This window comes from Eleginops maclovinus, chromosome 11, assembly GCF_036324505.1.
Source record: "Eleginops maclovinus isolate JMC-PN-2008 ecotype Puerto Natales chromosome 11, JC_Emac_rtc_rv5, whole genome shotgun sequence".
NCBI lineage: Eukaryota > Metazoa > Chordata > Actinopteri > Perciformes > Eleginopidae > Eleginops > Eleginops maclovinus.
The window spans coordinates 19,762,328-19,779,774 of record NC_086359.1 but is presented as its reverse complement, the minus strand read 5'-3'; the positions used below and the strand labels follow the sequence as shown (position 1 = coordinate 19,779,774).

At 44.4% G+C, this 17,447-nt stretch overlaps 1 protein-coding gene across 5 annotated transcripts in view; it reads left to right on the top strand.

Moving 5' to 3' along the window:
- Positions 1–17,447, top strand: part of fam222ba (family with sequence similarity 222 member Ba) — a 29,323-nt gene that overhangs the window by 2,928 nt on the left and 8,948 nt on the right. For 4 of the 5 annotated variants that reach the window (XM_063894949.1, XM_063894953.1, XM_063894951.1 and 1 more), the window contains exon 2: positions 16,368–16,495. In XM_063894949.1, coding sequence (XP_063751019.1) covers positions 16,414–16,495 — 82 coding nt within the window. In that variant the 5' untranslated portion in view covers positions 16,368–16,413. Of the gene's footprint in view, positions 1–14,230; positions 14,375–16,367; positions 16,496–17,447 lie in introns of those variants that run through there. The other variant, XM_063894950.1, reaches the window with a different exon arrangement.

Here is a 17,447-nt window from a genome sequence, read left to right as displayed (position 1 = left end):
GTCATTTGATGTAGCATTTTAGAGACGGTACTTGAATTGGAAATGTGTAACAGTACGCTCTTGTCAATGCAATTCATTTCTTCCTTTCGTATTCCAGCGGGGGCTTCTGTATGTTAAATATCATGCAGGTGCTGTCTGCAAATTGTATTTGCATAGCAGATTTTTATTTCCCTCAACCCGGGAGTTTTAGATGAGCAGCATTTGTTGAATATCATCCATTTGCTAAATGAGGATGACCCCCTGTCCCAGACAGCATGGCAGAGATTTCCCAGGTAGCAGTGATGTGCCAGCCTGCTCCACCTTGTAGTCCCCCCATCACCACAGCAGCTGTCAGCCCATACTCAGCCATCCACCACTTGGAGAGAGGCTCTGTGAGGCCACCCAATGTCTTCCCAGCTATATGAATCGTTTTTAGGTGGAGAGCAGATGTTTGGTAGCTTTTGTGCGAAAGTCAGGAGGGTCAAACGCAGGTCAGGCTGGGAGTAAATAACTGTGGTCACATGAACCATCCAGGGCAGGCGTATAGGACATCATGGGCACTTTTGGATACCTCAGAGAACAAGGGACCCGTCTGCAGGGCTCAGACTCTGGATCAGCTGTTACATGGTATTCAGTTTGGTTCACATGGGTTGATTTACAATGTGTCATAACCACAGGTGATAGGTCTGGTTTTAAGATAGACTTTGCATCTTTGTTGGCCACATTTTTGTGTTTCTTGAATTTGCATGGATTTGCAAGTTGCCAGCAGGTCCAATTATTATAAAAAGCCCCGCTCTTGCTGGGTTAGCTTGCATAATCAGCAAACCTGAAGCTTTTGGCCAGAGAGTGCTCCAACTTGATGTTACAAGACCAAAGGGCTTTTCGGAAATTGTTGTGTCTTCAGATTGAGTGCAATCGGGTAGGAATCTAAACCTCCCGCGGATATTCAAGGCAAAAACAGCAGTCATAGCAGCAGGAGGAACAAGGCAGGGTTTAGGACAGCATCTGTTTGATCAGACTCTTCGGAGGCACTGGAGACGACAGGGTTGTTTATCCACCTCCATCTTACAGGAATAGCAGAAGAGCAGTCAGATACTGTTATCTGTTTATGGCACAAGATAAGGCTGCTTCAATCGGATCACTGACCCAACACTGACACTCTCCACCCCCAATACCAACCCTCCGTGCTCAGGGGTTGCCAGGCGAGTTCCATATCACTAAGTAATCCTAATAGATGCCATTAGCATGTCCGCGGTTATTGCAGTTTTCCTACATCCATGCCAACTGTACATATCAGGGCATCATTACGAGCATCAGAGAGGCTCAGAGTCTGACCCGGGCTGCGAGGTCAGGAACAATGCAGCAACAATGCTGGAGTAAAGCTGTAGGGGATTTTAAGTGAAGGGGGCAGCGGGAGAGGCTCAAAGTGTCATAGTTGGCTCAGACGTTACATAAGAGTAAGCTACCAGAGGATTATAGAGGGAGGAGATCAAAAAATTCTGCGGGCTAATTGGGCTTTATTTTTAATATTTCAGACGGTTCGTTAGACACTTAATTGGTAAAGGATTTCAGCTCTGTCTGTTGTCCAAAAGTCATTTTGGAACAGGCTTTACAACCTGCCGAATAGCTGAAAAAAATGTTCGACAGGGTGTGTGTTTAAAGGAGTGCTTTTTTTGATGACCACAATTTTGCATTTCAACATGCTTGCCTCATTCTCAGCCTAGTGATCTCACATTGAATCAATAATACACTGAAAGTCATGATTTTGAGGTTAAAATCCCCCTTTTAAAAAAAAAGGATGGAGATCAGAAAGTTACATGCAGGCCAAGCTCGGGGGCTTTGTTATGAGCTTTACTTGGGAGGGACTGAGGCTGAAGCGGTCAATTTACGGCACTTTGCCATGACCCTCCTCAGTTTATCAAAGGTTGCACCACTTCTCCAGGCCTCAGTGTGTGGGTGTGTTTTTTTTCCTGTGTGCGTGTGTTGTACTGGAGGGATCGAGCGGCGATTAGAATGGGGCCGTTTTATAACCTCTTAACCCTCTAGTCCTGTTTGCAGCCATTGTTGGCCACAGTGAATGGTATCTCCGTGCCTTGAAAAGTAACCAGATGACATTCTTCCTGTTGTTCGAAAGGGCCCGGGGTTGTGTTGTGAAAAGCGTCTGAAAGGATAGGCGAAGACTGTGACCTTCAGAGGCTAATCTCTGGCATGTCATTCCGAGGCTGTTTGAAGCAAAAGCAGACCTTTCTCCCTGATGGCAAACATACCAAGTCAAAAAAAAAGGCGAAATTCTTATTATTTTTCAACAGTTGCAAACCCTAAAACAGTCAAGTCTGTTTTTCTTTTAACCTCCGCTATGAGGGAACAAGAGGGTGTTTTGTATCTGCTGAACTGAATCGTTATTCCAGACAGGCAGAGTGTCTGACACCTACATTGTCCAAACCGTCTCTCCAGCCTGTGACTGAGCCCTCTGTACACAGACCTGTGGCATCAGCAGCCCCCTCTGCACTGCATGCTGAAATGCCGCTGCTGCTGGGATGGCATGGGGATGAAATGCACTTAGTGAGACCGTAAACATCGGCGCAGCTCTCAAACTAGCTTACGTTGTTTGTGTGTCCTCCTCACTCTGGTGTATTTGCTGGCTTCAGCTGGGTGCGTTTCCTGGAATGTGCAGAGATGCAGTTGTCGCTCTGCGGGGGGGGGATGTTGGCTGTAATTACAGTTCATAGTTCAACTTTTAAGATGTGTAGTGATTGGACGTAATATTCTCCTGAGCTGGAACAACCTACTTGACATTACTGTGCATTGAGATTATTTTAAAAGGATTTTGTAATGGCAGATTCTTGAACAATCCACATAAGCAAATCTGTTTTTTCTTTTACATTAAGAGGTTTAAAAGTAGCTTTTTTAAGTATTTGCCTCACATTTTTGCAAACACTTAGAGATGAACAGCTTTCACAGCATAATTCAGTGTTGCTATCATGTTGTGAAGACTCTCAAAACTGCCTTAACCAGAAGCTTTAGTCTACACTGACAATGAGGCTTTACCAATAATGTGTTCAAGGGGACCTGTTTTTTAGAATAGTTAGAATACACTTAAATGGCAATGTGCCTGTGAAAATGTTCTCTGAAAGCATGTCTTTTCTCCTGTGAAAAGCATTCCTGCTTCCTGTGCCACCTGTATGGGGTTAAATTCGGGGTCAGACCTCTTGCAGTTGTCTGTTGTCCGGGCCCCCCTTTTTTAGGAACTGGTTGTTCTGTGGGGACTGACGTGAAAAAGAAAAGCTGTCAAGTTTTAAGGGCCTCTTTTGTCAGACATCTTTCAACGATAAATGATTGGCATGTCTCCTGCCATTTCCCCCTTTTGTTTCAGCTGTTGAGTTAGAGAGCAAAGAAATGCATTGACCGTTGTGATGTGTTTGCAGCCTGCACACATTCAGAGGCGAGGTTGTTTACAAATGAAATGAATTGAATTAGGAAAAGAAAATGTCAACTTTCATCATGCTACTGCACAACCATCCTGCATTAATCAGGAAATATTCCCTGAAGTAGTGTGACATCCGCAGAATGTGATTGCGATAGAGACGGAGTGGGGGAAAAGGAAAAAGGGTGGTCCACAATATGAAAGACATACTTGAAAGTGCTCAGAGTAAAGAGTCCTGAGGCAGGTCATGTTGCTGTGTGACAGAGAAGCATTCGTCTTGTATCTGACATCCCAGGGTCTCATTGCAAGGGATTGCCTGCGCTGCGTGTCGGCTTTCTGTAATTAATAGCCAGTATCCCCTCACCCCATCAAGGGGACCAGGTGCTGCTTAGATCTGCTCTGGCATGGAAAGACAGCAGCTATGCTAGTGGAGGGTTTTATTAAGATAAAACTCACAGTTGTTGCCAACAACCCTTTCACTGTATACATCCCAGCCAACAGTGTACATATACCAGTCCTACACCAAAAACAAAGAGAGGTTTTATCATTACGGGGAATTTTAATGGTGCACTGCTGATGGATGGCTTGTTGGTGAAAGATGTGGTTCATTTAGTCTACTTTGTGTCAAGCACCATTGTACTCACGTCCTGTGCTGTTTAGTGGGGCTTGTGGCCCTGACAGATTGCCATCCCGATGGGGAGATTTAGGCAGCCAGTACTGCCAATGGCACTGACACCATCATTAGGCTTTGATCAGCTGCACTCTGCAAGGGGAAGAAGGGAGAGTAATATTCTTGATCTAATTACTGGGAGACATTTCAGGCAGTGTAATGTGTGATTTAACCTCTTGTCAGAGGCTATAAAAGGAAGCTGGGTTAATCTTCCTGGCAACCTCTTTTCCACACAGGGGAGGGTGCCTTTAAATTCCCTTTTCCCATGAAGCTGGTAAAAACCAGTGCGGTATTCTTACACACCACCACTGACTTTCTACTTGAAATCTCTCAATGCAAGAATCCTCTGACCTTTGCATGTTAGCAATAACTGCGCAGGAACTCATGTGCTATGTACATTTAGAGAATTGTCTGTGGAACAAAAAAGCTTCTCTTTTGACTTCTGTATGCTTTCACCAAACGGATTGTTTTGCAGCCCCTTTTGTTTCTCTCTCTCATTCTTTCTCTTTCCCTCACCATAACCAACCACCCACACACTGCAGCATGATGAGTGCAGGAGATTTGATTGAACAAATAGATTGTAAAGTGCAAACGAGGGGTTTGGGTTAATCAGTCAAACATAGTTAAACAATTCTTTTGGACATGAAGGGATTAGTCTTGCCTGCGTTGAGCTCATCAGAGCCCATTCTCCCCAGCCCTGGCTGGGCTTTAAGGGCCAAGGGCCACGGCCTCTCTGGCTCCATGGAGAACCACACACGCACCCCTCAGCATGCTCCATTGCCTCTGAATGCCCCACCACTTTTCTCTCCCCTTTGTTACACAGTACAATTGGAATGATGGATTAACAAATTAAATGCAGACCTTCGTATTCATGGCCACCCTTGCTCAAAGTCTCATTCACGGGATCTGTCACAAACCTTCTTTAAAATGTTTACCAGGTCCACCATAATTCCTTCAGTATCTTTTGCCCTAAATCAAACCTTAAAAAACAGCTCCCTTAAAACTTTGGCAACATAAAGGCTCTCAGTAGTATCTTGTTTTTACAGTATTACTTCCTGTACATGTTCCACCCCTTTTATTCTGAGTGCTGATCGCACTGATAGGAAGTGGACCTGATGTGATGCTGTGTTGGCTGGCTGAGACCACAGCTGCAGCCTGGCCAAACCCACTCTAAATTACCTGTGTCATTGTCTCCTCCATGTTCCTGAGAGCAGAGCACTGACCTGACTGAGCCACGTTCCCTTTTAGCAACCCATGATCCACATTAGGGGGCCTTTTTACTTTTTCGAACACCACAATGTTTTTTTCAACAAATTTAATTACCTCAGCCAAAGAGATTATGTGTTGGTTTGGTTTGTGGGCTTCTTTTTCAGTTGTTTGTTAGCAGGAAATACTACTGGATGGATGGCACAGCAGCCTCATTGCAAATACCTCTTAATTTGACTTTTAGCGCTTTTAATAAATTGAAAGACCTAGTGATTTACACAGAACCATTCAAGTGTGCATATTGTCTAGTTGATATAGTTCAATGCAATTATCCACAGATTAACAGACGTTTCTTTCCAAATGTAAGGCAATAGGATAAAGTATCTTTGAGCCCAAAATTAGAACTCTAAATTTGCACTTGTGGAAATGGCCTTGGTAAAAGTCTGCAATCTCACAGTGCCTCTAGTTTGTTTTTGTAAAAGCTACTGTGAAGTTTCCATGTATTTGTTCCATATTAGGCTATATTTACTACTTTTTCCGACCACTGTTTCAGACCATACCACTTGATTGTTTTGCAATGCTATAACAATCTAGAACTGAAACCATTATTTCATGAAATTGTAAATCAACAGAAAATTAGCCAGTAAATTAATTTAACAATTGATTATTTTTTCTAATACTTTTAGATGTAAAATGCCCAACATTTTGTTGTCCCACCTTTGCTTTTCTCTGGCTTATTGGAACGAGTATCTTTTGGGCTTTGGACCGTTAGTCAGCATGTGTAACTGCGGTGAGGAGCGTTCAATATATCAATTTTCTGCTTTTATCTTCGAACGTCTATCATCTTAATCGTTGTGGTCATTTTGTAACATTGTGAAATGTTTCACTTCAGAAACAATGATAACTCTTTCCATTTATATGATCTATTTTTACAGTGTCCATTGTAGACAACTAGACATGTGGTTTTCAGTAGGTATGGAGAATTTTTGATCGATTCTAATTCAGACAAATTACTTTTGGGCAATGTTTTTCTGTTTACCAGCCCTATTTATTAGCACTTTGCAGCACTCATCTTGCAAAGAACTCATTTCAGATTTAGTTATGTGTTTTGAAATTCTGTTTTTAAGCCCTTTTCGTCTCGTTTTCCCACCAAGAAGATAACACAGGCTCCTGATATCTCTTCCTCCCTCTCCTCCGAGCCCTCCTCCAGTGAGTGGTGGTGGGGGGCGGGGGGTGGGGGTGGGGATGCTGTGCTCTGTTGAGACCCCAATTAGCAGGACTAGCAGGCCTCCTGAAGGTCACTCCCAAAGCTTTGGTGTGAGAACAAAGGAGTGCTGGGCGGTCAGGAGTGCTCTGAGAGTGACGGAGCTGAGACTCTCATCCTGACCGACCTGGGAATTCTCACTCAATCGCCACACTTTATTAACAGCAACAGCATATTCTCCTATTTTTGGCATTGCACAGTGTTAAAACGTGTCTCAGGATTTTTTACTTAAGGTCAAGTGTTCTCTGCAGGCTGTCATCGTGTACTGTGACCATATCGGAGGGATCCATTTGTCATTAGCTCCAAAGTCCCCCACTTCATCAGCCCGTGTCTGGTGTCTGCTATCTCGGCCTGATTGATGGCTCTGTTCTTATTGCAGGGAACGGGGGTCGATGGCAAAAAATTTGCTGCTGGGTGCATTAATACTGTGCTCAATCGCATGGACCTTTGAGCATGCCTCATCAGTCTTGAATCATTATATGGCCGCAGGAGATCTGAGATGAGCGGGCATGATGCAAGAAAGCAAGAGAAAGTGAGCGATAGGAAAGAGTTTTATCATCTCCGCTATCTCTATTACTCATATGACTATCTCACTGATACAGGCCAGACAAAATGGTAATCTCAATTTTGGTATAAATTATAAACAATTTGATCAAAGCATAAGTAACCAAGATAACAAATCTGAGCAGACAATCGATGCTAGCTTTTGGCACGCGACAGTTTTCGTAAGTTTTAAGGTTTGATAACAAGCTGTAACTGCATTCTCAATATTCAAACCCCCTCAGACTTCTGACGAAACTGAGATCATGTGTGCAAGATATCAACCTATTTAGCTCCAGTGCATCATATTAGAATTCCTGTGATGCTATCTAAGCTGTTAAATCAGTGTAGTAATCAAATTGGGGATGTGGTTGTTGTGTTGCACATTGCTAGATTACTTAGGTTTTGTTTGTTTATTCAAACCAGTACCTGTGTAGGTGTAAAAATCCTGGTGCCATGACAACACCAGGTACACACTAACTGTGTGTGTAGGCTCACAGTCAGACAGACTGAGGCCCTGTGAGGCTGTGAGGGCCAGATGTTCCCATGCAGACACAGAGGTGAGATGTTTGCCATGCCGGGCCTGTGTTTGCCTGGCTCTCCACTGAGCCACCAGCTGGCAGTGCCCTGAGTCTGCTGGGGAAAAGAACTGGGGGCAGAAGGCTTTCAAATACACAGGAGTATAAAGAACACCACAAATGTCTTGTGCGTGGCCGGGGTTAAAAGGAACACATCGCACACAACTCTGTCTCTTTTATTCCTCTGATGGTCTGAAGGTGCGAGGGGGACTCATTGGTCTCACTGGAAGCCCGCCTGAATGTCAGAGCTGCCACGGAGGCGGCTGACCTTACCAGCCCTGCGCACACTCAGGATGGAGACAAATCAGCTTTTATCAAACTTGTACATTTGTGGCACGAAGGCATTTGTTTCTGACAAACGCCTTCTACTACTTCTGGACATTGCACCAGTTGAGAGTAGATCTGCAGAGATGTATGTTTAAGTTGTTAAGTATTTCATCAATCACCAAATATCCTGATAACTGTTTATTGGTTTGAGTACTTAAGTAAATAAAAAAGTCAAAATCATCTTATACTAGATTTTAAAATGTAATATCTTCTGGTTTCTTTACCCTTAGAAAGTTAACCGAGTATCTTTGAGTTCTGAAAAAAGGGCTTCAAAAAACTTTTCTGACGAAGACCAAGCGACCCATTTACCTCCATAAAATGTTTGGTCTTCATTAAGAAGATCCACTCAAAATAATGCGACAGAAGCCGAGTGTTTCTCACAATAACAGACTAGGCTGTAAATAACAAAACACACATTTAAAAATGATGCTTACTAAAACCCGTCAGTGTTCATGATTCATTAATGATTCAGTGGCCTGGAGTTATTTAAGCATCGTAATTTCTAATGTTGATGATCATTTGTATAGATCTAGACACCCCTCACACTTATGTCACAGTTAATAAATGAAGGTGCGGTAATTGATTATGGTATGTTGTGCATTAATTCTTCTGCTCGTTGTCTTCACATGCTGGATATCATGTATCAAACCCGAGGTTTCCTTACTCAATGCTTCAATTCTTGGCCAAGTATCACTTGTTAAAGAGAAATGTAATGTAAATGGGAGTACCCTGGTTAAATAAAGGCTAAATACACTCCTGCCCGGTGCCTCAGGTCAGCTGATCAGCTGCTCCTGGAGGTACCAAGGCCTAAACGGAAGCTCAGAGGGGATAGAGCCTTTTCTGCTGCCGGTCCTAATCTGTGGAATGACCTCCCATTGCACATTAGACAAGCCCCTTCACTGCCCATTTTTAAAACTCGTCTTAAAACCCATTTCTATTCCTTGGCTTCTAACATCACTTTGTTTCAGCTGCGGCTGTTTTTATAGGGCTTAATAAAAAAAGTTGATGATGATGATGATAAGGAAAAGGTGTCTGAACCGAGATCTTGCAATAAATAAGAAGACTGAGCAAGGTTATTTTTAATGCAAAATAAAAAAAGGTTGAACTGTTTGAGCGAGTCCTGAGGGGTGGTCCAAGCATAAGTCTAATTAGGGTTATTTCTTTATTTGCATTGGCATATATGCTGCTCATAAGGCAGAGAGGCCAGTTAGTGTAATGGCTAAGTGGATACATCTCTCACAGCAGGCCTGGGTAACACTAGAAGCTGTTTTTGTGCGTTAAGCCCTTTTAGGATGATTTGTGAGAGTCAGCGCTTGCACCATTCTGCCTAGCTGAGCTGCTCTGACCCCCCTCTTAAATCAGCCTAGCACTGGCAAACAGGCCAGGGCTGGTTAATGCTGGGTCAATAATACGGGTCTGGTTGGGACAAACACACAGAGGCTTAACTTTTTTCTCTGTTAAACACAGTGTGCATGTCAATAGGAAGACATGGGAAATACTACAGGAAGTCAATACTCCTGCAGGGGAAAATCACTGCTGCATATGTAGGCTTGTCTGTGTAATTTCCTATGCATGTACTTTGTATATGTGTGTGAGAGAGAGATGGGGGAACAGCTGCATTGATTTGGGTTTGTGTGCACTCGGAGCAGAAATGTAAGCCGTGGGAACACCTGGAGAGAAGGGAATATGGGAGAAGAGGAGGTGGTGGTGTCAGCTCTGCTATTGGCTCTGTACCAACATGCAAACACACACATACACACTTCTGATGTGTAAGGGCAGCCTGGGATCCCAATCAACGGCACTTAACAAAGCTTCCCTCTTTCTCCCTTTAATCGCAGGCTCAATTTGTCACTGGGGTGTCCAATTTCTGATAAGCGCGTTGACTGAGAGAGGCGAGGTGGGTGTGGGGAGGAACACAAAATGGATGCACCTGCTAACAAATGAAATCAAACCACTCCATCTTCATTTCCCCTTTTTCTGCCAGCTGGAACAATGCTGCAGCGCTTTAGCTCCCAGCACATTGAGTTATTTCCCACTAAGCAGGGAGCGGGACGGGCTGACTTACAGTCAAACAGTTAGAATATGCCCGAAAAAGTCTATTTTCCAACATTTATGGGAAATGTTATATGCTGGAAATTACAAGGCTTTTGCCATTTTTCACTACAAAGTACTTGTAATTCATATTTATTTCTTAGTATACGTACTATCTGAAATACATCAGTTCAACACCGGTTCATCTGTTTGTTTAGGTTCCTTCATTCTGCCTGTTCCACAACAATGTGATGTAAGCACTCAAACAAGCAAGCTACTTTTCCCTCGATTTCTATCACTGCACTCACATACACATGGATAGCAGATTTCAGCAGTGTAGTATCTGCATATCTGTGTTATTCTTACCCTAACCATCCTAGTCCTGTACCAAACCCTACTGTCTGGCATCTGAAAGGGCAGCATGTGATTCAGCACATTGTTGTCTGCTGTGATATAGGGATATGTGAAGATAACACGGACACGGTGGCATCAGAGAGAAGATGAAAGGGAGCAGTGTTGCTCTCATATGTATGAGCGATGTCTCTGAGTTGTGTGATCTGATGAACCAGAAGGCTGAAGGTTCTCCAGAGGATAAAGAGTCTCTTTCGTGTTGTTTACTTGCATTCCTGTGGTTTTCAGTATTTCTCTTCTGTTGCCATCTGGCATATCTAAAACTAATGTGGCTCTGTCCTTTGGTCCATCGGTCCTTCCACCGCCTAGGCTTCCGTCTCTCGACAACTAATGGCAATAAATGTTGTACAGGCATTCATGGTCCCCATCATTTATTGATCTCTTTAATTTTCCTCCAGCATCACTACCATAAGAAAGTTGTTGTTATTTAGTGAACATGACTTGATGGGCACTTATTTCTGTTTAGATATTGATGTTTCACATATAATGTACTTCTTGATACCCAGACTCTCCCTTCAGTGCTGTGAACAGGCTCACAATTATGGTTTAATGTCCCAAGAACTGTTGGATATACTGCACCAAAATCGAGTCCATATTTGTATTTGTCAAATGCTTTGGTTTTTGTCCAAGTATTTGCAGAAGTAATGGCTCTCCCATCAGCTTCCTGCTAATGAGCAAATGTAAGCACACTAGTACGCTCAACCAGGATGGTGACCACAACAAACCTGATATACGTTAGCATTGTTTTTGTGAACATGGTGGCTTACTGATGTTAGCATTTAGTTTAACTTCACCCTCACTGTGTTGACATCTGCTTCTAATTAAAACCACCAAGTTGAAATAAAATGAATCATCATTTAGCGTGAGATTTTGTAAAAATCTGAGTAAATCCAATCCCTCCAAAAGAGCTGCCTCATGAAAACTTTTTGTTTTCCTTTTCTTTAAATACATGTCAGATCTATTTTCTCCTGTCCCTCAAGTGGTTTAATACTGTCATGTCTGAGACTAGGCTGGCTTATTCCTCGCTGAGGCATGCCCAGCTTCTGGCTGCTCTCTAGATGGATTTGCAGCAGATAAATAAATAACTAGGCTTGCACCCCTCACTTTGGATCCCCTCTGTTTTGGCAGGCCATCCACACTGCTTTTTATCAGGTGTAAAAATGTCTGTCAAATGGCGCAGCAAGGGGCCTCGGCATTTTGGCATTCATGACGCCATGCATGCGGCGCTGCCAGCACTTTCTGTCTGCCCGCCTGACCTTGGCTAGGCTTGACATGAGTGAGCACACTTTTGCCGCATTTCAACTGCATGATACGGCAACTTAACCCTATGTTTGTTTTCAGAACACTTATTAGTCAAAGAAAATCGCCCTTTTGCGTGGCAAAGCTACCGTCAATGGAGAACTCAAATATTTTTATTTCCTCACCATTTGTGGCAGTCGTGCACTTAGCTGTACAATTGATGTTCCTGTCTTTGGTTGCCAATAAAATAATGTTGCTATATTGATCAGCTTAGAGTTCCATCTATACTGAGGAGTGCTATCGAAAATTAAATAGAAAACAGGACTGATACCAAAAGTGAATCGAGTCAAGCTGAACAATGCTCTGGCAAAGAGGCTTTAGCTTTACCTTCCCCATTTGTAGTGCTCTTCAGGAAGGCAAGTGGGCTTAAGTGGCTGTTAGTCAAACTGACCCTGAGTTGAAGAATGGACCTCTGCTGACTCCTGTGCTGACTTGGTGGACAGATAATGGCCATGACATAGCTCTGACAAAGATAGCCAGGCCAGCAAACTCACGCCTGATATCTACTCACCCTTACATCCTCCAACCATTATTGTCATCTTCTCATCTGTGAGGACATCAGCCAAGAGGCCAGGCCACAGGCTCCAATCCACTAATGTACAGACAAGAGTGGAGGAATGAGGTCACTCCGATAAGAAGAGGCCTCATGCTTTGGTCCTGTCTTTCCTTTTCATAGTTTCATGGTATAACAGCCTGAGTTGACATTGTGAAAACCAACTCTCCATATCTGACACGTATGCAAAGATTTAACCGACTGTGGACGATGCATCATTCAGGGGCATGCTGTCTCTCTCCGCTCCATATCCACCATCTCACCTCAGGGAACTGTCACTTTTTCATCAGTTAGCTACTGAGGGTTCCTACAGCCTCACAGTTGTTTCTCAGACTCCTCCCTTCCCTGTATAGAAGAGTAGTTCTCAAGTAGCTGTCTCCCTCTCCCCCACACTACTGCAGCATCTTCCCTGTTTGACAGTTTTATGCCTGACACTTCGTGTCTAGCAACTTGGAAACCACTATTTTACAGACTCTCAATGTTTGTGCGAGTTGAGATTGGGTTTGTTGTCTTCTCTTGGTTTTTCGCCCTCCTCTCACTATCATGACCGACTCCCACTCTCTCGCCCTTTCTCTTTTGGTGTGAGATAACAGCCCGGGTTGATGAGGGGTCTCTGCTGACTGAAAAAGCAAACGGCCCGTTCCAACCGCCTCGGGATGTGCTGCAGTCATCAGGATCCATTGTGTGAGGCCGTGAACCAGCCTGTCGTAGCCTAACATGCCCATGGCCCTCTGCTAGCAACAGAAATCCTTTTCTACTGTTGTTTGTAAAAACCTGATGGGCTAATGTAGGCAATACCAATGTGTCATTTCTTCCAAACATGCTCCAGAGCCAAGGCTTTTTCCCCTTTCTTTGACAGAACACGCTGACTTGGTATTCAAGGGTAAAAAGCCATTCTTTATTTCCTGCTTCTTTTCTTTCTTTGCATTCTATTCAGAGACTCGGCTTGCAAAGAAAAGTAATTTCACTCTCTCTGTCCCTGAGAGAATCAACACAGTGAAGTTGCATTGAATTTCTACTGCAAATTTTTTTTCTTGGCTCTATTTCAGACCCATAACCTGGGGGTAAACATGCAATTAGAATAACAGCAGCCTGCTTTCTCCTCCACTCTCCTCTGCTTCAGCCGTTAGCACAAGCAACGTACAACATGGTGACTTGGTTCTCCTAATTGCCTTTGCTTTTAATTGGTATAGAAAAGCTGTTAATATTCAACCAGCAACCAAACATACTTTTCACCTTGTTTTTTCCCCCTTTATTGTTTTTCTCGTCTAATATTGTCAAACTCTGTGCATATCCTTCTAATGAGCTTATTTCTGGAGCACAACCCCTCGCATGCCTTACTGCCGGTAGATATTTAAATAGATGATTTCCTATGCTATTACCCTAATGCAATTCCACATTTTAATGCAGATTGTAGGTGATGAGGAGGACATTGATCAAAAGATTCAACATAAATGCAGTCAGCTGTCTAATCTCCTAAATGGCTTCCGTCTCATCCTCTTTGCACTTTTTTAAACTTTCAGACGGCTTTCTTTTTCTCCTTCCCTGCCGAGGAATGAAAAGAAAATATAGGTCAGCTTTTATGGGAGCAGTTTGACACATGACACAAGCCATGCGCATCACTTACTCAAGTCCCGCTTTGTCTGCTCGCCTTTATTTGTCTATAATGAAAGCGACACAGTTATTGGCACACTTTTATTACAGCTCTATAAGTAGCTGGTGGAGACTTGCCGAGTCACAGGGGCCCCCCCTAATACTCTGAGAACCCTGTGGTGTCTGTCTGCATGGGGCTGATAGTGTGAGACGCCTGGCTAAACTCCACCAGGCCAATCCGGGCTGCACACACAGGCCCGCAGCTGGCCTCCACAGACGCTACTGTGTTTCCACTCCGGACAGGAGGGGCTGTGTCTGTGTGTCACAAAGGCTACTAAGCTATTGGGTTAGACACCTATTGGCCAGGATGTGTGCATGGCTGGAGTGACAAAAATCCCCAGTCCAGACCAGGCTAAACCCCCGGTATGGTCGCCATTAGGACTCAGCCTCCAGCCGAGTCAGCCAGCTCCGTCCTTGTCTGGATTCAACACTCCATCAGGTGTAGTCATCCTGCTCCTGATACAAATAGTCTGTGTGTTGGTAAAGGCCTCTGTGGGGGTGAGCCTTTTTGAAGAAAGAGCCAGTGTTTGGCGTGTGATGTATATTTCAAGTCGATGTGGCAGCGGTGCTGATAGGCGAGTCAGTATACGTCAGGCTTTCTGTCCGTTGGGTTTCATCTCTTCCTGCTCTGCCCTGTAAAGCAGATTGTCAGCTGGGGCATTACCATAGGCTGACCTTTGCCGCTGCGCTCCCCACTGCACAGCTTTCTGACATTCAGGGGCGCTATGGGGGAGGCAGGAAGGGAGCGGACTGATGGTCTGTTGGCTTTTCTTTTTTGCCTGTAGTGCGCTGATGTGTGTTTCTATAACAAAATGCAATGACGAGTATAAGGCTGTGTGGTTTATTTTTTTCCGACATCATTTCAGTCTCTTGCCACCTTTTGATATTTAGTTTCTCTGCACCCCTGCCCTGCCTGTTGTCAAAGAGATTGCTGTTATCCTTGTGTGAAATCTTGGCACCTTGATAAATGAGAGAGTGCTGGAAATCTTGCCTGCTGACATCAGGGCGCTATGTACCTAAAATCCTTTTCAAGGCCGAGGGAAAAGAATAACATATCAGGCCAATTAAAGTTAATGCATGGTGACACGCTGAATCGAGGGCAGGGATTGCTGCCATATGGCGGTCCAGGCTGTAAATCAAAAAGCAGGGGAAAGAGGGGGGGGAGGATGAGAGTGGTGGGAGTCTGGGCAACAGAAAAAGGTGACGCAGCATCAAAACACACCCTAAATCCTCAGATCTGTCTCAAAGAATACAGCGTTGCTTCCCACCACTCTACCCTTTTCTCCTTTCCTCCCCCCTGCCACCCTGCCCCTGCTGCACCCCAAGGTGCAACGCTCACAGGTATCTGTGTAGAACTGGCAGCTTCATTAAGGCTTGTTTTTTTTATCCTCTCGCTGGGAGGATTTAAATGAGCTGTCATCCTGACCTTTTTGAGCTCCTGCTTTTTAAAGCCAGTGCAGCCCCCTCAACACCCCAGCCCCGCCACCCGTCCTTCCCTCTTTCCACCTTTCTCTCTCACTTTGTCACTCTTTCCTGCTCTTGTCTCTTCTCCCTGCAGGGGGGAAGACACTTTTAAGCCATCACCCTGCGGCAGACAGGCACGCCAAGGTTGTTTTGTGGGTAATTGCCTCTCTCATAGACGCTGTTCGTCTGTGCACACTTTGCCGCCCTCCTCTGATGCCACGCAGCAAAGAAAGAGGGAGGGCGCGGACTCTGTAGACTTAATTTGCTCCCTCACTGTTCTTTGGTGCTGATTAAGCAAAGCATCTGTGGGGTTTTGAATACAGCAGTAAACCAAGTGTAGCAGGGCTAACGTTTTCCTCTATTTATTACATCGGGTTATAGCGCAAAAGTGGCAGGCATTTATTAGATTTGCAACCCTGTTTATTCATCTCCTTTCTCTACATTGTGAGCCAGCTCCATTGTTTAACTTCCCCCGAAACAAAGGCCTCTTTGAGGTCCAGAGGACTTCAATATCGATCCTAGACTCACTAACTTGTCAGCTCCCAGGCCTCTCGAGTGTGTTCTTTTCAAGTGTACAGGAGTCATTAATTTCCTTCGCCACGGTCTGGTGGAGGCGGAAAAGGTAAAGCGCAGGTAGCAGGGTCCAACTAGCTGACTTACATGCAGGGTGAGCAAGGGGAAGGAACCGAGTCGATTTTAAAGCTGCGCCGCCTCGGGCCCACTCTGCCCGTTTTACTTCAGCTGTTTGATGTTTAATTGAAGTTGTTATTGGCATCAAATGTCACCTTACCTGATGCTCCAGGTGTGAATCGCTTTCTAATTGAAAGGTAACCACGTCTCCCTCAGCCCTGAGCCTCGGGGGGTCAGCCACAGAGTTCTATTAGTCTGGACCCAGCCTCTGGATCATGTGCTGCCTTGCAGTTACGCCTGACTGCTGACCTCGCTCTCTCTCTTTTCTCTTTCCGCAGTGTGAGGAGAAGTGTGTGTCCCATGTTGCATTAGTGTCTGTGTGAAATGCTGGCCTGTCTGCCAAGGCCAGGTGAACTCCCTCTCCAGCTTCTCCCCCACACGCAGATGAACACTGGACATCAGAAATGTAAGTATATCCATCTCTCACACACACCATACACACACTACTAACTAGCACCAGCATCCCACACAAAAATACCAAGCTGTTACAGTCCCTCTACCCGCCCTACGTCAGATGGCTATGCCAACCCTGGCCTGGTTCTCTGGTGTTAGAACCATAAAGATAAAATGAAAATGTTTGGGCTCCAAAGGGAAGGGAAGTTTAAGATGAACTGTGCCATTAATTTGCCAGAGATTTGGTCCCTCTCCCTCTCTCATCACCCCCCGAAGATCTGTCTGCCACAAGACGTCTTTCCCGTCTGTGTGCCACACTATTGCCGCAGTCATGTGTTAGATTCAACCATCTCGGGTACTTTTCACCATCAGGAAGAGTCAGTCACTGTCAGACTGGTAGACAGATTGCGGCTGAGTGCTTTTGCCTTGATGATCTTGTAATGAGAGTGAATTTAAGAAGCAATCTGCTGCCCCGGTTTTAATGGCAGACTAGTCAGAGCTGGCCCAGTTAATTCAATGTGTTTGAATTTCACAACTTGGGAAAGAAGATGGACTCTTGACAGTGTGAGGGGCTAGTAACTGGCCTGGAGGAGATTATAGTCTGTCAAAACTGTAGAAATTGTAACAATTAGTGTTGCATCGTTGTTCTATGCGAAAGTGTCATAATTATTTACCCATATTTTAGCCAATCCACATTTTTTACTAGTTTCTGTAAGGGAAAAATCTTCTTTTATAGGCCCCATGATTTGGATCGGCTCAACTTTTTAATAGGTGGCGAATGATACACCATTCCACAAAGTTACATTAAAATCCTGGTAGTAGTTTTTCTGTAATATTCATGAAAAACAGACAAAGAAACCAACAAACAAAGACACAGTGAGCATGTGTGGTCTCAATGACTGCACCAAATACTGTCATCTTCTTTATCTCTCATACACTGAGCTTTTTACATACAAACCAAAAAG